Source organism: Anabrus simplex, chromosome 6 (genome assembly GCF_040414725.1).
Source record: "Anabrus simplex isolate iqAnaSimp1 chromosome 6, ASM4041472v1, whole genome shotgun sequence".
Taxonomy (NCBI): domain Eukaryota; kingdom Metazoa; phylum Arthropoda; class Insecta; order Orthoptera; family Tettigoniidae; genus Anabrus; species Anabrus simplex.
The window spans coordinates 331,554,144-331,577,982 of NC_090270.1; the positions used below are offsets into that span (position 1 = coordinate 331,554,144).

At 41.1% G+C, this 23,839-nt stretch overlaps 1 protein-coding gene across 1 annotated transcript in view; it reads left to right on the forward strand.

The window, feature by feature from the left end:
- Positions 1 to 17,200: 17,200 nt before the first annotated feature.
- Positions 17,201 to 23,839, forward strand: part of LOC136876539 (juvenile hormone esterase) — an 85,976-nt gene continuing 79,337 nt past the window's right edge. The window contains exon 1 of the mRNA XM_067150578.2: positions 17,201 to 17,366. Within this exon, the coding sequence (XP_067006679.2) occupies positions 17,283 to 17,366 (84 nt within the window). The 5' untranslated portion in view covers positions 17,201 to 17,282. The remainder of the gene's footprint in view (positions 17,367 to 23,839) is intronic.

A 23,839-nucleotide genomic window follows, 5' to 3' on the forward strand; every position in this document is an offset into this window, starting at 1 on the left:
AGCAGCAGTTAAGTTTAAAGTGGAGATAAACATGCAAATATCTTCCTATGTCGATCTTCATTTATTCACTGAAGTCGATTTGTAGCCATCAGGAAAGGGTATGTGTGCCATTGTAATTAATACTTTAAAAATCGATAATGACTGTCAGCAGGAAGGCGTCTGCTATTGTAATCAGTATTCCCCACATTGACTTTGACTGGCAGAAGGCTAGGGAGCATGGAATATTTTTCAACACTCCTTTACCTGATTGTGTTCGGCAGTAGATAAGGTTGTCCACCATTATAAACAAATTTACCCATCTAAAATATGACTGACGTTAAGCATAGTGACCTGTTATTAAAATGGAAACTCACCAACTCGGTGAGACTGGCAATAAGCTGACTGGCATTAGGAAATGGAGCCTGTGATTATAATGATAACAGCACAACTCAATTTTGACGGACAGTAGGGAAGTTGTCTGCCATATAATAAAAATTCCTCAATTGTTATCTGTATTGAAGTAGGACATGGGGCCTGTCATTGCAAAGAAAACTCCCCAAATCGATTGTGACCGCACAGTAGCCAATGGGACCTGCCACTGTAGTGAAAATTCCCAACTCGATTGTGAATGGCAGTAGGCAAGTAGACCTGTCGTTATTATCACAACTGCACACCTTGCATTTTACATTGGAAACAACGTGTGTGGACCTCCATATGCTCTTTCTCGGATAACGCTAAGAGACTTGGAATTAAAGAAAATCTTATTCACTGCATGTACAGTAATTTACTTCGATATCCGTGTACAATGTAGAATACCATAGCGAAGCACGGGAACATTTGCTAGTTGTTCATAAAAGTAATCAAGGACAGGTAAGGAAGAAAAAAATCAAACTGTGCTTAATTTCCTTAATTATCTTTCTCGAAAGAATCCACATAAAATATCAGCTGGGTGATTACAAGAAAGTGCTGAAGGAACAGGTTTTTCTGAGAGACACTCATTTCTGTAAAAACCTAAATAAGCACCCTCTGAACCCTAGATTTCAGAAAAATAATTTTCGGCTTAGTTTTTTCCTACTTTCATCTTGAAATTGAATGTTGAGATCCACAAATGAATGTGCCACCGTCTTTCCGTGATGCTTTTGAGCAGAGCTCTTCTATATGGCAACCCTGTTGCCACAAGAGCAACATGGAATGTCCTATAGGTATGCTCGTTCACCATCTTCTCGCTGTTGGTAAGGTACAGTAGTTGCCAGCCCTGCCCCGCATTTTGCTGTTTTCTACGCTAGTGGACGAGATAAAAAAATCGAATGTCTTCCCCTCAATCCCATTTCTTTATACGGGGTCGGAAATGAGGTGAGATGAAATTATACGGCGTAATTTTACGGCCGACTGCCCTTCCTGACGCCAACCTCAGTTGAGGAGATAATGAAAATGAAATGAACTATGGTGAAGGAAATTGGTAAAGTGTTGGAAGGAGTCGGCTGCCGCCTATGAATAAGAACTGCCACGTCATTTGCCTGGGAGTGAAAATGGGAAACCACGGAATACAATTCTCAGGACAGCCAATTGCGGAGATCGATTACAGAGCTTGGTTGAATAGCCATAGCGCGTGAGCACGCACGGCCACCCCGTTGGTAATTTCTATCATACATAAGTCCCGACTTGATTCCCAGCTATTGCTGCACAATGTTCGCTAACTCATCGTACTCTACCGTCTCAGCTGTCTATTAAATTTGAGCTACCCTTAACTTGGGCTACTCGCATCGCGCGCATAACGTTAACTGGGCTACTCTCGTCCTGCGCATAACGTTAATTGAGCTACTCGCAGAACCCTAGATTAGGCTAATGATAATGTGAAGAACCCTGATACATGGTACGGCAACTCCTGCACAAAACAATAAATTTGGCCACTGCGTATCCTCCACAGAGCCATTAATTTAAGCTACTGTGCATCGTGTGCAAAACCAAATATTGGAATACAGCGCATCCTGCACCAAAACCTAAATTGAGCCACAGCACATCCTGCGCAGAAATCTAAATTGGGTTAGTGCGCATCCTTTGCATAATCCTATAATATGATACTGCGCATCCCAAACATAATCTGAAATATGGTTCTGTGAATTCTACTCAGAACACCAGCATATACTACTGCCCATCATGCGCAGGGTCCTAAATTGGGCTACTGCGTACTCTGCGCATACTATTCAATTGGGCTAATTAAAATCCTGCGAAAAACCCTAAATTATATTCAACGTAACGTGAGTACACCCCAAAAATGTGCGCGTCTTATGCAAAAACCTAATTTGGACTACTGCGCATCCTCCGCAGAACCCTACATTGCACTAAGGCGCATCCTGCGCAGAGTACTGAATGGGATACTGCGCGTCTTTCGCAGAACACTAAATTTGTCTACTGCGCATCCTCCGCAGAATCCTAAAATATTCTACGTAGAAACCTCAGTTAAGCTAGTGCACATCCTGCGCATAACCTTCTGCGCATCCTACGCTAATGCCTTAAATTAGGCTAATGAGCAACCTGCGCAGAACCTTCTTTTGGGATAATACGCATCGTGCGCAGAAATGTAACATATGCTACTGTGCATCCCGCACAGAACCTCGTAATTTGGGCCTCTCGGCATCCTGCAGGGAACCGTAAAAATGAAATGGCGTATGGCTTCTAGGTCGGGAGTGTCCGAGGACAAGTTCCGGGGGACCGTTAGATTGGGTTACTGTGCATCTTGGGCAGAATCCTACTTTTGGCTAGTGGGCATGCTGCGCAAAATCGTAAAATATGCTACAGGGCATACTGCACAGAACCCTAAAATATGGTGTTACGCATCCTGCGCAGAACGCCAGAGTATACAACTGCACATCATATGCAGGACCATAATCTGGGCTACTTCGCATTCTGCGTTGAACTCTTTAATTGGGCTACCCAGCATCCTACGCAAAACCTGTAAATTGGACTTCTGCGCAACCTGCGACCAACACTTCATTTGATTTAATGCGAGTCCTGCGCAGAATCCAAAATTAGACTACTGCGCATTCTGCACAGAGGCCTCAAATATGCTACAACGCTTCTTCCGCAAAAGACTAAATTGGGCCACTGCGCGTCCTGCGCTTAACCTTTCATTTGCCTACTGCACATCCTATGCAGATCAGTCTAATTCTACTACTGCGAATCCTGCAATGTTTTACAGAATTCTAAATTTGGCTACTGCGCGTACTATGCAACACCGTAAATTGAGCTACCGCGCACTCTGCGCAGGACCCTCAATTGGACTACTTCGCATCCTGTTCAGAACCCTGAAATCGACTAATGTGCATCCTGCGCAGAACATTGAATTGACCTGCTTCGCGTCCTGCCCAGAGCATTAAATTCTGCTACTACGCATCTCGAGAAAAACCAGAAAATATACTACAGTGCAACTTGCGCAGAACCCCCAAATTGGATAATTAACGCATCATGCGCTGAACTCTAAATGGTCTACTGTGCTTCCTGTGCAGAACCCTCAGTTTGGGTTACTGCGTATCATGCATATAAGCCTAATTTAGGCTGCAGGGCATCCTGCGTTGAAACCTACAATATGGTAAAGCGCATCCTGCCCTGAACCTAAATTGGGCTACTGCACAACCCGCGTAAATTTCTTTATTTGGGTTATTGTGCATCCTGTGGTGAACACTTCATGTGGTTTTTATTTTATTTTTTTGCTAGTTGCTTTACGTCGCACCAACACAGATAAGTCTTACGGCGACGATGGGACAGGAAAGGGCTAGGAGAGGGAAGGAAGCGGCCGTGGCCTTAATTAAGGTACAGCCCCAGCATTTGCCTGGTGCGAAAATGGGAAACCACGGAAAACCATTTTCAGGGCTGCCGACAGTGGGATTTGAACCTACTATCTCCCGAATACTGGATACTTGCCGCCCTTAAGCGACTCCCGCTATCGAGCTCGGTTTCATGTGGGTTAATGCGCATCCTGCCCTACTGGGCCACTGCACATCCTGCATAGAACCCTAAATTAGGCTACTGAGTATCCTCCACAGAATCCTAAATTCACTACTGCGCATCCTGCACAGGACCCTAAATTGTCACAGCGCATCCTGTGCTGAAGACTTCATTCGGCCCACCTGCACATAAAATACACAGTACCCATCATTTGGTGTATTACGTGTCCTCCGCAGAACACTTCATTCTTACAAATTAGTATGAAGATGATCGGGAGAAGAGCTTTTAGCATAAAATTCGCATTGAAGAAAGACTAAATTCTGTATATAACTAGATGACTGTGGGTAATTATGTTGATTCTAACAATAGGCCTAATTTAAATCTTAACAAGTAAATTATAACATGGTATGAAACTTTGGTTCTGTAGTTACGTAGAAAACTATGATCTACTTGACTTAGTGCTTCGTAATACAATACAAGTAGAATTAAATGAAAATACGGTACTTAAGTATTACTTAATTAATTCTTACTTTCACACGTGCATTCATACAACCTACAGCAACGCACTTAGGAGGAAATCCCGGCAGACTCTACTAAAAGAGGCTAATGTCCTGCAGATGGAGAGAATTCCAAAGCCGAGCGGAAACCAGACACAAGAAACGGACGGTTGTTTTATGCTATTTGTTTTACGTCGCGCCGACACGGATAGGTCTTATGGCGACGATGGGATAGGAAAGGCCTAGGAATGGGAAGGAAGCGGCCGTGGCCTTAATTAAGGAACAGCCCCAGCATTTGCTTGGTGTGAAAATGGGAAACCAAGGAAAACCATCTTCAGGGCTGCCGACAGTGGGGTTTGAACCCACTATCTCCCGGATTCAAGCTCACGGCTGAGCGTCCCTAACCGCACGGCCAACTCTCCCGGTTGGACGGTTGTACACCGATGTACGATTTATGGGTGCAGTCAGAGACGGGCGGGATAGAGTGTAATGCTGATGAGTGGAGGAGAGAGACTGCGGGGTTGCTTCATTCAAACGTTGGGAAAGAAATCAGTAAATCTATATAAATAAAATTGTAGGGGGTCCGCTGTCTGTAATTTCTTTTGTTTTGCCAATTTTTCAGATATTTAACCGTTTTAGGTCAACTCAAGACCGAATCGGTGGTTTTTACGTTTCGTGTCTGTTTGTTTGTCTGTTTGTCTGTTTGTCTGTTTGTCTGTCTGTTTGTTTGTCTGTTCCACCATCACGTCGAAACGGCTGGATAGATCTCAACCAAACTTCATATTTAGAGTAAACTCATCCCGGGGATGGTTTCGATATGCATATCATTTTAAAATCTTTCAATACTCGGGGGGTTTATAGGAAAACCAGAATAGTTTTTCCACCATCACGTTGAAACGGCTGGATAGATCTCAACTAAACTTCATATCTAGAGTATACTCATCTCGGGGAAGGTTTCGATATGCATATTATTTTAAAATCTTTGAATAGACCGGGGGTTTATAGGAAAACCAGAATGGTTTTTCCACCATCACTTCGAAACGGCTGAATAGATCTCAACCAAACTTCATATTTAGAGAATACTCATCTCGGGGAAGGTTTCTATATACATATTATTTTACAATCGTCGAATAGACGGGTGGTTTATAGGAAAACCAGAATGGGTTTCCTCCATTTTCTCTTATACTATTGATTTTCTGTAAACTTCGTTTACCGTACGTGAAACGTCTCTTCATTATAAACAACTTTCGTTATGTTCATAATTTACCTTACTCTTCACATGACGGAGAAATTTACAATTTTCCGCTGGTATCATGCTCTGCATTGAGTGACCGACAGACCGACAACGAAACTACAGGTTGCCATGGCAACGTCTCTGACTGCATGCCAGCAGGGAAGTAACGTATTGCCATTTTCCTCATCATGCTTTTAAATTCGTGGTCGTTCCTTGGGTAGAAGGCAAGAGAGGCGTCAATCGGCCTATCTGCGGGATAATGGCGGAATATCGTTGGATATTATAACCGCCCTCGAATAGAATAAGTAATAACACCATTAGTCATCTTCTTATTATTTGTTTACCTAAGAATCACTGACCTAAATTTCTCCTCTGTTACCGCTTTATTATATCCATTACTCACACTAGCATAATTTATTGAGGGGCATTTGATTTTCCAATACATTCACTTGGCATTTACATATTTGTCGTTATCCGGCTGTCCGCAGTTATAATCCATTTTCTATTACTTTCAACTTTCTTAACTGTATTATTTCTTCCTTAATTACGCCGTATGTACGCGAGTGCTACAAACTACTGGATGTATTTCCACCAAGACTCATATTTAGAATACACCTGTCCTTGATAGGTTTTGGGCAAATATTGTTTCTAAATCCCTGAACTGACTGGGGGTTTATACGAAACCGAAACAGTGATTTTGCACTTCCACAAAATATACACAACCAAACTTAATGGAAATCTACCTACCTTGGTAGATAATAATTTCTAAACCTTTTTTCTCATGTGCATCATTTCGATACGAGGATTAATAAGGGAGATATCATTAACGGACCGTTTTTCTGTACAAGTCCCATCGGACTTAACTCCCGAGCGGGTGCGTGTAAAGCGTACTCCTTACAATTTGAAAACTACTGAAGACATTCGAACCAAAATTTATATTTAGCATCCACCTGTCCAAAGGTAGGTTTTAAACGTAAATAACATTTCATGTTCCGGGAATGGACTGGCGGTTTATAGGGAACCGAAATGGTGATTTTACTCTTCCACAACATATACAGAACAAGACCAACCTGACTGGAAATCGACCAAACGTGATGGAATTCCACCTCTAAACCTTTTTTTCATGTGCATTCTTTCGTCAGGAGGATTACTAAGGGAGATATCATGAATGGTCACTTTTGCAGGTTAAGTCCAGCGGACATAGCCCAAAAGGTGTTTTACATGGAGCAGATTCCTTATCTATATAAATCAAATCGTACCGACTGTGTGCCTCTACACTGACTATTTTGGCGAAATTTTCGTACAGCTTTCCGTTTAAGGGGTAATAATGACCATCTCCATAATTTTTGGTTTAGTTTCCTGAAAGTACTAATTTTTACCCGCCTCGCCCAAAATCCAAATTGCGCCATAATCTGCCAGAAGGAAAAGAAGATAATTGAAATTTGACAAAATTATACGTTTAAGCCTGTAACGAACGGAAAACTTCCTAGATCATTAAATTTTTCACTTTGAATCCCCGAAGAATATCGAAATACGCAGGCAATTTTAATGATGGTGCAGACCTTCGGAAATTCCTATCCTATAACGGATTGCACAATCTCCGTTCAATTTGGAATGATCTACAACCGTGGTCTTATGACTTTTTCCCGTATCTGTATCCCTGTTACGTTTGATTTTTCTCTTTAATCGATGTTAAGTCAATTTGGAATTTTCACATGCATAATTCATACTTTCAATTACTTATATGAAATACAGAATCATTAAACTCTTCACGAAAATTGGCCCACCCAGAAGCCATATGTGAGCCAAATGCTATGTATGTATCCGAAAAGTAATGTAATGTGAGATAATCTTACAAAACCTTTACCCTGTTCCACGTTTCTAACTCAATCTGACCCAAGAATAGATGACATATCATAGGACCAGCCATTTAGGCCACTAAATCCGGCGTGTCTTATGGTATAATCCTTTGTCGATATGACGTACGTTTAGTAGCAGTTAATCTGTAAATGAAGGTCTTCAATATTGTAAATACGCATATACTTTCGTATGTCGATCTATATATATTCACTGATGTCGATTTTTAGCGATCGAGAAAGGGTGGGTCTGCTATTGTAATAAGTACTCCCCACACCGACTTTGACTGGCAGTAGGAAAGGGTTCCTTCTCCAACTCCTGTGTAACTGTCATTAGTAAGGAAAGCCTACAATTATAATGAATAGTTCCCTTCTCGATTTGACTTGCAGAAGGCAAGTGAGCATGCAGTTTTGTTTAAAACTCCCCTACCCGATTGTGTTTGGCAGTAGGCAAGGGTGCCTATCATTATAAAGAAATGTCCTCATCTAAAATGTGACTGGCATTAGGCATAGTGGCCTGCTATTTTGATGGAAACTCACCAACTTGGTGTGACTGGCAGTAAGCTGGCTGGCAGTAGGAAAATGGGCCTGGCATTATAATGATAACTGCACAACTCAATTTCGAGTGATAGTAGGGTAATTGCCTGCCATTATAATAAAAAATCCTCACCTGAAATCTGTCTGGAAGTAGGAAGGGGGCTGCCATTTTAACGAAAACTCCCCAAATCGATTCTGTCCGCGTAGTAGGCAATGGGGCCTGCAATTATTACGTAATCATCCCAACTCGATTGTGAATGGCAGTAGGCAAGTGAGTCTGCCGCTATATCACAAATCCGTAACAAACACTTTACATTGGAAACAACGTACGGGGAACTCCCCATGCTCTTTCTCGGATAACGCTAAGAGACATGCAATTTTAAAACAATCTTATTTACTGCATGTACACTATTTACTTCGATAACCGAATACAATGTAGAATACCGTAGCGAAGCACGGGTACATTCGCTAGTAAATAAATATAAGAAATAGTAAATTCGTAAAAAGCCTCTGTGGCTCAGACGGCAGCGCGTCGGCCTGTCACCGCTGGATACCGTGGTTCATATCCCGGTCACTCTATGTGAGATTTGTGCTGGACAAAGCGGAGGCGGGACAGGTTTTTCTCCGGGTACTCCGGTTTTCCCTGTCATTTTTCATTCCAGCAACACTCTCCATTCTCATTTCATAGTGAACCCGAGTGATTTAGGCCCATAGTCAGTCATGATTTGATTGGTAAAATAATATATGGTACATTTATTGGAATACTGAAGTGTAGTTGAAAATATTTCGTTTATGTAATGTCGAAATCAGAGGGAAGGAAGGACGACAGACTGGAGCCTGACGGATTAGCTCAACACGACAACTTTTAGCTACTTCACAGCAGGGAATCTCGTTAGTTGGCGAACAAGGAAATACAGAGTCCACAAATAAGTCTTGGTCAGAAAGAGAAGGGGGAGAGTCATACAAAGGAAACTCACAACATGAGTAATACCTTGGGATATTTTTGGCAGGACGGAAATTCCGGGAGCTCGTCGAAAATTACAGCGGCTGCGTGAACATTCGCTGGCCTAAGTTCGAGCAGGTGGAGAGTTAAATCACGTGACCGCTTGCCGGCCAATCGTAAAAATTTAATGGAAGGCTCAGGGATACCATCTTAAGGAATGATGGATGAGAGATTTTCGTAACTACAAAAGTATTCAGTAATAAATTATTGTGAGTACACGGATGGATGTAATGAATTTATTAGATGTCACGCATGGAAAAATAATCAATAATTATTGGCAAATTAAATAAATTGAAGGCTGGATTTCTTGGAAACCAGACAGCTTGAATGTCATTGGCTGAAAGAAGACCACGTTGTAAGGGACGCTTACGAAGGCGCGAAATGTGAGGAGCTAAATCCACCCGTATCTCCTAAATCTGTGATCACCAGGAGTTCATATTTTATCCAGCAGATATGCTAGCGGAGTGGATTAATTTGATGTAAATTTTAACTTCCAATTCGGAGTGCAAGTACCGATATTAAAAATCCACCCCCTCCCTCAGGGGTATGACGTCAACGAATCCGCGGGAAAAAGGCTTCATCCATATATACGGGGCAAGGGATCCTCGCCAGCACACTTGAAGTGAATCTCGGGAGCTGAATTGACGGTCGCGGTACACTTGAAGTGAATCTCGGGAGCTGAATTGACGGTCGCGGTACACTTGAATTGAAAATCGGGAGCTGAACTGTTGGTCGCCGCTAACTTAGAATTCTACGGACGTACAGTCATTTAGTGGCGCGAGCATCCGCCAGTGTTCGTAAAATGTGATCGCGCTCAAGCAACATGAACTAGAAATAGTTAACGTAGGACAGTGTTTGTCATTTATAAATATCAGTGATGTAAAGTAATTGCACTGCAAGGGAGTAGTATAAATTATATCAAATAAGTATGTACATAATAGACTGTGTGACGAACAGTACTTTAAGGAAGTAGTAGCCTGTACTTTGCTATATCGAACCGATGTCATGAACACGTCAAGAGTGCCGTACGAAACAAGCGTATCGCGACGGGCGTAAAAGTTGACACCTCGTTGTACGTGTCCAGGTCCATTGTGCGGTAGTTGGACGAAGATTAAATAGTGTAAATATTAAATTCTTGGGTCTAGGATAGTAATTTGTTGTATCAAAGTTAAAGTATTCAGTGTTAACGTTGTAAATGGTGAAGGTTTGTGGAAATTAAGATACGAGTGTAAAATGGTAATGTGCCAGGAAATCTTTTGTGGAACTACGCCATCAAGAATGGAGGAGTAAAACGCAGAGAGGGGCCGGATGGAGCCTCTCATCTGCAAAGCTGTAATGGAATACCGATAACTAAGATGAGTACTAAATTGTAAATAATATTTGGGAAATGTTATCGTGATGGGAAAAATGGGAATAATTTGATTATACTTGGTTACCTTCTGTAACAAGATGGGTCGCTTAACAACCCCATCCTAAATTTGTAGCACGGACAGTAGTAAATAATAATAATGTAAATAATCGGGTCTTTTATGTATTCAGTTTGTTGGAGATGTAAATTTGTATATATAGTGTAGTACGTTAAGTCATGCATGCATTCATATTTCTTTGTAGTCAATAATTTTCTGTACGTTTGATTTTGGTTATGGTAGTTAAATAAGACCCGATATGTGTTTTCTGTTTTATCATTTTAACGAGCTATGTAATGACATGGAAGGAAAATCCAGCTTCGCCATACCAGGTGTGTTTTGTTGTAATTAATATGGTCATATTTTCAAAGTGAAGTTGTTAAATTTGTGAGATGCGATTAACATAATAATTTCCAAGTAAATCATATCTGGAGTGATTAGTGCCAGAATAAATCGAGTTTGTATAGGGGGTTATGCGTTAAACATATTACGAGTGGACTACCGTGTAACAGACGAAATTATTTTTTTAATTAATAATAATAATAAATAAATAATATAACTACTTTTTTTGAAGAAGATATTTTTTTAAATATAATTTGGATATAATAATAATTCATGTGATATTGGAATATTTAGTGAGCAGTGCGTGATAATAAATTTATGTGATCAGGTGTTGAGTTTATTGGGAATCATTTAATGACGGGAGGTCGTTTTTAATTCAGAATTAAAGTGCGTGGTAATTTAATTTGATCAATTAATAATATTGAAATGTAGATCGGTGTTAATAATCCGTACATGTTATGAACGTGTGGTTTAAATTACGGTCCAATATTTTTTACGTATAAATGTCGTGTCTTAAAGTTGCGATTCATTAGCCGGAACACGTAGGACTAATATTACGAGACCATGATTGTCAAATTTTGGTAAATATAATTTCAAGATGTTACGAATATTTGTGGAGAATGAACTAAGGCGTAGATCAAAATGAGATAGAAAATGTTAAAGAATCTGCAGTCAGATAATAAAAGGTCGTACGATGTCAGAAATGAATAAATAAGTCAGTTGATAATTCTGTGAGAAATAAATGAATCGAGGAATATTGAGATAGAGAGGAAAATAGATTCCGTACGAGAGACACTTAGGATATTGATATGAGTGTAAAATGTACGGGCAGTGTCACAGAGAAAGACTGAGTTACGCAGCGGGTAGCATTCGAACCCGTGACAGCATGTACGAAATAAATAGACTGCACAGCTATTCGTTGAGATACAACGGATCTAAGGATAATGAGAGTTCAGATTCCACATAAATGGTCGTATATTGTATTCATTGTAATGACGAGCGAGGACAATCATGATGTCGTGATAATAATAATAATAAATATTGCAGATAAAGGATTGGACCGCCTTAATTAAATGAGCGTTGATAAAGATGTTAAACGGGAATCTAAATGATAATATGCAACCGATAATAATAATAATAATAATAATAATAATAATAATAATAATAATAATAATAATAATAATAATAATAATGTAAGGACGATGTTAAATCATCGCGGTCAGATTAATAATAATTGTCATAATAATAACAGTAATGATGTCGTTGGTTGATCAGTGAAATAATTATAATTGCGACCGATATCTTAATATATTTTTGGCGGAAGTGACCGGTCCATTAATAATAATAACCTCTTAAGTGACGTGAATAATAATAATAATATCTTGAGTCACCTATTCATTAATAATAATAATAACCACGAGAGGGATATAAGAATAATAATAACAGTAATAACGATTTGTGTTTGCATCCCGCATAATAATGACGATATTAATCCAACGTGACAGTGCCAGGAACCGTTGATAATAATAATCATAATAATAATAATAATAATAATAATAATAATTTCATAAATATTCTGACGATCGTGGATTAAATTGTTTGGTGACAACATCCCTCTATTCGTATGTTGAATAATGAGAATGATAATATTAGAGTCATTTTGGTACCTCGTTATCGTACGGTTTCCGCATGGGAGGATGTGACAGTAATACTTGGCGTATTTGTTTACTTCGCTCGCGATGCGAGGGGGGGCCATTGCCACGGTATTTCCCAACCGCTTCTCGTTATCTCATCTGTGTCAGTAGTCTGTTGAGGCTACTTTGCAACATTTCAAATCACATGTAAATAAAATATAAATGCTGATTCAGTGGTATGGCATCAGCTGGATATCGTAAGATAGGAACTGTCCGTGGAATCCAGTTTTCGCAATTCACGAGAAACATTACCCAGTCCGAGTACCGGTCTCGGAAAAATGTATATAGCTGGAGTACGTCACCTTAGTTAAATCGGGAAGCCGACCGTAACATGGGTTATGCTCGGGCTCCCGATAGAAGGAAGCTATATCTTTGAGTAACGGTTCGATTCAAATGGAATCGATCCGTAAATTATACCTCCAAAATGTCATTTTATTTCAGAAGCAACGCAGCAAGATATTGATACCACTTGCGGTATGGCAAGTGATTTATGTATGTAACATGTGTGGAAATTCAAATATCGTTGCCAAGTGTATCAAAGTTTCATACGTCAGATGGCGTAATAAACCGCTCCTTCTGGCAAATTATTTCAAAGGAAACCACTCTCATAATCTTTTTATTGTAGTTAGATGATGCCCTTTTTAAAGTAACAGTCACTTCCTAGTCCTATCATGGAGTCCTTAAATTCAAGTTTACAATCGAGCCTTCCCTATTTTAATTTTAATTTGCTCCGTTCATCCCCGTGTTCTATTATGCCGTTATATTTATATTTGATGACTTAAATAATGAACCGACACCCCTGAGATAAATGCTAGTCTGGGACTCGGGAGGTGGACGGGTGCAATAGCATCTATCAGTCATTAATAAATCACTTTGGGAGTGGCGATCCCATCGTGCTAACAGCCTATATTTGCTTCATTCATTACATCCCTGACCCGGTCAATGACTGGAAAACAGGTTGTAGGTTTTCATTTTCAGTAAACTCGTAAGCTCATCCCGAGGTGGTCCAGCTCTTTTCAGGCACACCCCCAATGGAGGTGAGCTGCATGTACCATTCCAACAACATACCACTCCTCATGCCAGTTTTAAAATTTCTGGCAGTACCGGGAATTGAACCCGGGGCCCCGAGGACGGCAGCTAATAACACTAACCGCTACGCTTCCTATATAAAAAATACTAATATTTCTAAACATTATGGGCCGATTTCAGAACGGTATTTAGACGATGTTTTTTGAAAAGTTTTCATTCCCCACCCTGAAGGGGCGGGGCGGGCCACCTAGAAGGTTAAGCCCTCTCTCTGGCCAAGAGATGCAGGCGGGTTGAGGAGATGTGAAGGACGAAGGAGGTAGGTAAAAGGATGTGAAGAAGGAATGGGAAGGGGGGTTCTGGCTCCTTTATTAGGTGTTTGACATCTTTATTTTATTTTATGTTATTATATTTTATTTCATTTTATTTGTTATATACAGGAAGGAAAGAGCCTCCGTGGCTCAGGTGGCAGCGCGCCTGCCTCTCGCCGCTGGGTTCCGTGGTTCAAATCCCGGTCACTTCATGTGAGATTTGTGCTGGACAAAGCGGAGGCGGGGCAGGTTTTTCTCCGGGTACTCCGGTTTTCCCTGTCATACTTCATTCCAGCAACACTCTCTCAGTATCATTTCATTTCATCTGTCATTCATTAATCATTGCCCCAGAGGAGCGCGACAGGCTTCGGTAGCCGGCACACTTCCTATCCTCGCCGCTAGATAAGGGCTTCGTTCATTCCATTCCGACCTGGTCGAATGACTGAAAACAGGCTGTGGATTTTCATTCATTCATATACGAGAAGGAAAGTAATTATTTGCATGCATAATATGTACCAACACTTTTTTATTCTTTTAGCAGATCGTGGTTTGTAAATACCATAATTCTACAGTTTTAACAACAACTTCAGTTATTTTCCATCGTATCCTGCGCCTGGAATTCTAGGTATGTAAACAGACAGCGAACGTTTTAAGGAGGCCATTATTTAAAATAATTGTTCTTTGATACACTTACAAACCTACTATATACATACTATGAGTGGCAACAATTTTTTTTTTTTGGTACAAATTCGTAGAAGATGGAACTTATTTACAAAACGAGAGATCTGTGGGAATTTATACCGGTGCTTCCAGGTGTGATGTTGAAATGATAATTTAAGCTCGAATGGGTGGTTGAAGAATGGAGATTTAATGTTTGATTTGCTGCGGCTTGTAGGTGATTGAGGACTAAAGATCTGCTGTAGGGGTGAGCATTCAGCAATGAGATAGTTATGAAACGTATGAAATCCTCAACTGTGTGTGTATGGGGCCGGGGGGGGGGGCGAGAAAAGGGAACGGTTAGGCGATGTGGGGGTGGTCAATGTTTCTAATAGGGGCGACAAGTTCTGGTCGATTTTCGGGGATTGGGAGGGCGGCTTCTGCAATGGCGTGAGTATACTGCCTAAGTGCCTACACAGGTGTGACATTGGGGTGGTTGGTATGTTGCAAACATCATCAGCATATAAACACTACAAACATCTGGACGTAGCGTGTTGTTGATTGCAATACCGGAATTTTAGCAGTGCAGTCAGTGGTGGGATGATTGTTGTAGGCGAGGCACCTCTCGCACCTGATGGATTGGAGAGGTGGTGCACGAGATGGTTCAACTTTATGGTGGTGTCGGTGGATGGAGACTCTGCTGGTCAGTACCCGGTCGATGTCTTCTGGTGATGGTAGAAGAATCCGTACCATGTACTGTATGTTAGACCCGTTGTGTTCTTGATCTGGAATACCCGTTTTGCAGGGGTGCCTTCTGCGTTGAGCTCGGAAAGTATGGCGTCTTCAGCAATAGAGGGATCTATCCCTTGTATGACGCAACTGAGCAGTCTGTAGCGTGGAGGGAGGAGGGGTGGAGTTTTCATAGGTGGTGGCGGGAGGGGTTGAAGTGGGGTGCTGGATCCTAGACATTGAGAACCTATGGCAGTGGTGAGAAGATTGGCAGCAGCGTATGATGACTTCATTTGTAGTTCTTCTGATGTCCGCTATGTCTTCTCGGCTCATGTTGAATCTGAGTAGGGTGGAGAATGGTATGGGGTGTCTGGAAGTCAGGAGAGGGATTGGAAAGTAATAATGAATGTGTTGGAGGAAACGGGAGCGATTGATAGGGCGTCTAGTACCGGAAACAGCAGAAAATCCAAGCTTGGGAGGAGTGCAGGTAGGGGGCGCGGCGGTGGCAATAGGTGAAATATTCTGAACTGAGGTGTCCATGGGTAGCTGTGGGTCAGTTGTTATCGCTGCTGGAGGTTCCGATTGGTGTTGTTGAGCTCGTTCCTCTGCTGCCGTAGAAAGAGGCGTCAATCTCGTAAATTGAAATTGGAATCTGGAGATGTCCCATTGTGGAGCTGTTGGAGCTGGGATGAATCTGGTAGGGTAATTAGGCGCAGCGTGACTGGACATTACCGCCGACTGGTATGCAACTGCGGCTGATTCGCTGGGTTCGGTGATGGTGGTGGTTGTGGTGGTACTAGTTGTTGCTGTTATGGTGGCCAGACAATGAGGCTAATGTGGAAACATGGTAATTATGTCTGTTCCAGTAGAGTGTAGAGAGTTTAGGGCAGATTATTCCACCTATGATGCAGTAATTGCTGGCGATGGGCTCGGCCTGAGGTGGATTTTCTTGTGTCCACCTGTTTAGTTCACCTTTTCAATAGGAATGCCCTCCGTGCCTGACTTGCGGTGTTGAAAACCGTTGGACGGCGAAGGATGCCGTAGACGATGCTTACGGTTAAACAATGTTTAAGTATAGCTGCCGCATTGCATGGACGTTATTTAGCACTTAGACATTATCTAAAACCGATGTTCAACCGGCCATGTTTAAACACTGCCAAGAACACTGTTTAACCTCAAATTTTAGGGGTGAATCACAATCACAGGTTATAAACTACGAAACATATGACACAAGGGACAGTCTGGTAACTGTCAACTTGACTACAGCTGGGCTGAGTGGCTCAGACGGTTGAGGCGCTGGCCTTCTCACCCCAGCTTTGATCCTGGCTCAGTCCGGTGGCATTTGGAGGTGCTCAAATACGTCAGCCTCGTGTCGGTAGATTTACTGGCACGTAAAAGAACTCCTGCGGGACAAAATTCCGGCGCCTCGGCGTCTCCGAAAACCGTAAAATAGTAGTTAGTGGGACGTAAAGCAAATATTATTATTATTATTATCATCTGTATTTAGGACCGTCGCCCAGGTTTACCTAGCTTTTTTCTTAAACATATTCAAGAACTTGGAACTTTATCGAACATTTCTCTCATTGCTCGTCATGCTTTTATGGGTTTCTCATTATTACTAATAATGTGCCAGTTCACTGTGCCTGGGTTTGATTCCAAAACCTCGAATAAAGAAGGTGCACATTTTAAAACCAGAGTAAAATATAACCTGGCGAATGAACATATTAATTAAGAAAGAATCTGAACGGAAATAACATCAACTTAATTTTCAAGATAGCGCTTATCAAATGTATGTTTGTTATTCCGGTCACTTATCACCGTGTCTGGGAAGAACCTTTTGTATACCACATCACCAGTGTCCGCGGTTGTCTTGTGGTTTCCTGCGACCAACCACAACATTCAGTGGTAGACACACATTTCTTGAACGTAAATAGTGAACACGCGTGAAACCTCTGTGTTAGTTCATCATGTGGCGTCTCCTGGTTTGTACCTTGGGCTTGTTTTTAGTGGTGAACGCTGATGACCCTATCGTCCGCACGGCTCAAGGTCAGCTACGGGGAAGTATCATGAAGACTATAGACGGGAAAAATATCTTCGCCTTCCGAGGTATACCTTTCGCGAAGCCTCCGGTGGGAGACCTAAGATTTAGGGTAAGTACTACTTGTTATTCAGTTCAGCCTAAGCCACTGACGAGTGCAGACGTGCTGAGTTGAAGGTCCCAGGAGTGGGAGAAGGGAGTGCAGGTGCTGAGTGCAGGAAGGTAGTGAGGAGTTTACTGGCAATGATTGGTGTGGAGCAATACAGGGCGACCATAGGGGGATGGCAGGGAAAAAAAGAAAGAAGAAGTGAAACTAGGAGGGTGTAATAAGGAAATGGAAACGAAAGGAAAATTAATGCTAACAGCGGCGGTGATGATAATATTGCTACGGATTGGGGGGGTCGAGCTGAACCTAGGTCCGGCTTCCAGCGGAAATATGAGCTGGGAAGACATGGAAGCAATCAGGAGAGTTGTAAAAGAGTTGGTCGCAGAAGTCTGCCCCTTTGAGCAACTCAAAAATTTGATTCAAGAGCAAACGAGGGAATTTGAAAAAAAAATGAAGGGATGGTTTCGAGAAAGGGCAGACGACACAACATCGCAAGTGAGGAAAAATACCGAAGAAGTTGCAGCACTAAGGGAGAGAATAGGTCGCTTAGAAGAGGAAACGCTGAAACTGAAAGCAGAAGTGGAAGCCAACACTCTAAATCGAAGGAAGAAATGCCTATTTATATACGGTGTGCCTCAGGAGAAGAGGGAGGACAAAGTGCTTACAATTTATAAAGTAGTGGACCAAATTCAGGGGACAATGAAAATTAATTTTAGTCAAGTAGGCATAGACGACGTGCAGAGAGTGTGAAGAATTAGAGGCAAGAACCCTATCAAAGTACAATTGTTTTCTACGTTGATGGCGGATATTGTGGTTGGAAATGCGGGTAACATGCAGAGGGGAAAAATACGGATCAAGAGGGACGTAGTGACTGAAGTGAACAGGAATGAAAAAATTCTGAGAAAACATATGATATGAGCTAGACTTCAAGGGCTGAGAGCAATTATCAGAGGACAAGATCTAGTGGTGTCAAGCAGCAGCTGGAGTAGAACCTGGTCTGTGAATAGATTGATAGACCTAGAAATGAAGATAAAACAAGATGAAGAAAAAGAGAGAAGTGCAGCGAATAGTGGAGATGATAGCCAAGTGAAAGATAGTGATATAGAAGATAACAAGGACAATAGGAAGCAGAATGAAGGAGGACAGAGAGTGGAGCTTAGTAAAAGCGTAAGCGCTAATAGTGAAAAAGGAAGAATGGCAGACAATGGGGTGAGATTAGTAAGGCTTAGGGATGCAGCTACGGGCACAGCAAGTGAAGAAGAAAGTCAGAGAAGAGAATGCAGTGAAATTATGGAGGTGCAGAGTGAAAAGGATAACGCAGGGGTACCCAAGAAGAGGATTGAACAATGTTTGAACAGAGGAAGCAAGGGCGGCTTTGGAAGGAACAAGAGCTTAGATGAACTAAGGGGAATAAAACGAAATTATGAGGGTATTGTAACAAGAAGTAAAAACTCTAATAATGTTAGTAAGTAGTTGTAGTAAATATGTTCTGGAGGAGAGAGTACAGTGGATATGATTGCAAGTGATTGGTGGTTTACGTGTTTGTATAATGAAACTAAATTTAAGTGTGGAGATGAGAAGTGACGGAAGACATGATGACATCATTTAAATGTTGAAAGGGGTGAGAATATAGCGAATTTGATGGTGATGGTGGTATGAGCTGGTATAATAGGTATAGTAATTGGTATGTAGTAAGGTAATTTGGAACTGATTTGGGGTGTTAAGTGTAAGTGAATGATTGTGGAGTTAGATGGAGTTTTTTGGTAGATAATGGAGTATAAGTTGTAATTGGTATGTAGTAAGGTTGGAAAAAGTGGTTAATTGGTGCAATAATAGTTTATGTTAATTGTATGTGCATTCGTGTTTGGTGTGATGTATGGATGAGAGGTGAAAGGTGAGGTATGAGATTAGGGAGTCTGGAAGTGAGAAGGAGATCTGGAAAAGTAATTAGAGAGTTGTTTATTGGATGTAGGAGTGAAGTATGTCAATCTTATGTTATTCGTTGGCGAAACATGTTTGGTATGAGTAATGAACTGATGAATATGATAGTATAAGGTTGAGAAAAGCGATTAGTTGTTGTATTGATGACGAAAGCATGAAAGTAATTGAAGGTTGAGGATTGAATAATTGGCGTAATGATAGATGTACATGTTATAGGGTAATTCCGGGAGAGTTGCCGCACTTTTTATGTCTTTTGTTATATCTCGGTATATTTACTTTAAAAATTGTTGCAAATTCATCGAGCATAATTTGAAAACATGTACATTTGATCAGGGATGAACAAAATATTGGCAATTGAAAATAAATGGGAGAAAGGAGTGAACAAAGGAATTGTTGCATCTGCGGCGTCTCTCCCTGGATCCCGGTATAGATGCCGACTTTGCTCGGGAGCGATGCCGCGAGTAAAATAATTAATGACAAAATCAAATTTAAGCCAATTTCTTCAACTTTAATATAACCGAACACTAGAACGTACTACAAGATAATTATATCCACATAATATAATCATTCAATGGAAAAAATCTATCTGATAATTTACAACATTAAAATCATATTTTAATTTCGATTTACTATAAATGTGCATGTGCAATGGATTCTTCACTGTGTTATATAAAACCCCACGGCACTTAACACCCTTGAAATGGCTCTGGCCTGCACAGCGACCGCTGCTCAGCCCGAAGGCCAACTATCAGGGAGAGACGCCGCACCCTCCTGTTTTCATACCTCAAGGCTATCATGGCCCAAAATTAGCTTACTCTCAACTACAGTTATGTTTCTGACGTCTATTGTACTAAAAACGTCTGATTTAAGCATTTGAAGCCAACTTAATATACAATAAATTAACACACGCAAAAACTTTGGCGTAATATACGAGCAAATTTCGTCACACTCGCAGACAGTAGTTCTTCCTTAGAAACTGAAAAACCACACATATTGCCATTTAGCTGTAACGATGGGATCCTTTAGCTACAGTGTATGCGGCATCTCTACCGGGGCGGCATCTGTCCCGGATTTACCTTATGATATTTGTGGGTGATATGTGTTTGGTATGCATAGTAAGTTGATGAATAAGAGACGAAGAGGAGGTATGAGCTTGGAGAGTTTATGGTGGTACAAAGCTAAGAAAAGTGGTTAATTGGTGTATTGATAGTTGGTATTCGATGCTCGTAGTGTAATTATTAGAACAGATGTATCAGATATAAGCGTATGGTATTAGAGTAAATAGAATAGTAAGTGTGGTATTAGGTAGATGTGGATGGAGAAAAGTATAGAGGCTAATATACTGTGATTTAAGGCAGAGTTTGAGAATGGTAAAATTGGTTTGTGATGTTATATGGTGGTTGTTGTTGAAGAAGTTGGGGATGAAAGGTGATTGTGGGCCATATGTGAGAGCAATTATAGTACGTAGGGATATGTGTTTATTGGAATTACCTAGAGTTATTATTAATTGCAGTAGGGAACTCTAAACACTGCAGTGCTTGTGTGGTAAGAGTGATTGTACAGCGTACCAGATTGAGTAAGTGGAACAATGTCATTAAGAAACTTAAATGTTAGAGGACTGTCATGTGTAAGCATAAAAGTCAGCGGACTCAGCAGTAAACGCGATCTTGCCTGGATTTGCTAAGAGTGGAATTGTGTTCCAGACTAGCTTACTCAGGCAGACAAATCTGGGACATGGTTAATGTTGCGTAACCAAAGCGGGTGCGCAACATTGTCGAGTCAACCGATTACCAGCATCTGTCGCTCATTTTAATTTAATTTTGCACCTTTCAGTGGCGCATTTCATTTCATTTTAGTTTGTTTTATTGTATTTAACCTTGCCATTCTAATTTACCATTTTAATTTGCCTGTTTGTAAATATGTGTGTCGTTAGTGCCGCATTGGATCTCCGGTAAGGAGTTATGCATGGCCATTTATCAGTATCTGCTATTCATATCATTGTAGTTTAATTCTGGCTATAAGCTGGACATTGTTATTTTTCTCATTTATCAGATCAAATGGGTGTTGTATACAGTAGGTCTGGAGAAAAACAATAAATAAATAAAATATGAAATGCTTCTTGTTATTGCGCAGTACTTCCGTTAACGTTCTATTATTTTTGGTCCTTTGGTCATATAATAATGATAGTTCGATCCTAAATAGTGATTATAAATGGAATGACTCAGATACAGAAATGAGTGCGTAAATGACATTTCTTTTAATGTAATATTTAGTCAAGTCCTTGTGTTTTCCATATCAATTGCATTTCCTATTGTATCAAGGCGATCTGGTTCTTGTTCTTAGCACCTTGGAAAATAGTGAGGGTACTGACCCCATACCATTATCGTAGATTCCGTAGCCAAGATATCTTAGCAACCCCCTGGCCACTGAAGGCCTGCTGTTGACTGGGCGCCGAGGTATTTGTTTGTTCAGCCATATTGATGATATCCTGAGAAAATGCTACCACAGACAATTATGACTAATAATTTATTTGTTTAATCCGTTTGCCCTCCAGGATTGTTTCTTTCCCCGGACTCAGAGAGGGATCTCAACTTTACCGCCTTGAGTAGGGTGAAATTTGGGTACATTTTTAACACTCTACATTATTTTTCGCATACTTATAAGGATGTTAGCATAAAATTTGGCTTGAGTATGGCCATCGGTCGTGTGAATGTGCGTGCCAAATTTTATGACTCTATCTCTCCTATAAAAGCGTCAAACAATTAAATATACGTGTAAAAATCACAAAATTTACGTACAATCGAGAAATACAGTAAAATATAACGTATAAGGGAGAGAGATACGAGAAAAAGTCATAGTACCAAAGTTGTAGATCACTCCCTATTGAACCAAAATTGTGAATCTTTTATGTGATACGACTTACCGTTTAGCCACCAAATACCTCGAAGCGAATGTCTGCACATTCATTAGATTTGAAAAAAGTGAAAAATGTAAACATCTTGGAATTTTTCCCTCGGTTATAGGCTAAAAGCTATAAATATCGCCAAATTTCAATTTTATAGCTGATCTGGCAAATTGTGCCGCCATCTTGATTTGGGGGAAGGAGGTATAGGTTGTCGCTTTGGATAAATTACACGACTGCGTTCTTATACTGAGCCCAAAATTTGAAGCTCCCCAAGCGTGCATCCTCAAGGAATTTTGATCATTTTCTATTTTGCTAGCATACTGAGGTCATCAGCTCCTCTGGTGTTTCAGTTTCAAATGTCTGAGATTTCTGGAAGTCTACTTTCAATTTTATTCCTTTACTTTAGATCGCTCCAGACCGACTTGCTTTTGTGTGACTCCTTGGCTGAATGGTCGGCGTTGAGGCCTTCAGTTCAGAGGGTCACGAGTTCGATTCCCGCCCAGGTCGGGTATTTTAATCGCGTCTGATTAATTCTTCTGGTTCGGCGACCGGGTGTTTGTGTTTGTCCCTACACTTTCCTCTTCATATTAACTGCAGTACAAAACGCCACAGAACACGCAATAGTGATTACATCCCTTCGCAGAGGATTGAAATCAGGAAAGGCTTCCGGCCTTAAAACAGGGCCAAATCCACATGTGTGACACACTTCTCACACGTGTGAGAAAACGGGTAGAAGCCGAAAATTTATTGTTATAGTTCCTTCTTTTCTTCTTTCCCTTTCTTCTTCTTCTTATTACTATTATTATGAAACTGAAGGCTGTGTGAACTCAAGATTATAACTTCATAAACAAGAAGTGGCCTATATGAGAGCGATGAAAACGATTACTGGAAAAAATAGGTGGGAACAATGGCAGTTAGGCACTCGCTATGAGGAATTAAATCCTGATTCGAAGGAGAGACCGAGCGAATCGACCATGCGGTTAAGGGCATTCCGGGAATAGTGGGTTCGAACCCTGCTGTTCGCAGTCCTGAAGATGGTTTTCCGTCATTTCCTATTTCACACCAGGCAAATGCTGGGGCTGTACCTTAATTAAGGCTACGGTCGCTTCCTCCCCACTCCTAGCCCTCTCCTATCCCATCGTCGCCATAAGACCTAATTGTGTCGTGGCGACGTAACGCAAGTTGCAAAAAAATAAAAAAAATAAAAAAGTAGGGAAGAGGTGAGAAACTGCATAAAGCAATATGGTTAGTTGTAAATACAGAATGTTGGAGGCACTTAATTAATTGTCCGACTCGTTGGCTGAATGGTCAGCGTACCGGCCTTCGGTTCAGAGGGTCCCGGGTTCGATTCCCGGCCGGGTCGGGGATTTTAACCTTCATTGGTTAATTCCAATAGCCCGGGGACTGGGTGTTTGTGCTGTCCCCAGCATCCCTGCAACTCACACACCACACATAACACTATCCTCCACCACAATAACACGCAGTTACCTACACATGGCAGATGTCGCCCACCCTCATCGGAGGGTCTGCCTTACAAGGGCTGCACTCAGCTAGAAATAGCCACACGAAATTATTATTACTTAATTAATTCACTGAGCTCTGCAGACTGAATGCTGAAAAGTCTAAAACTACA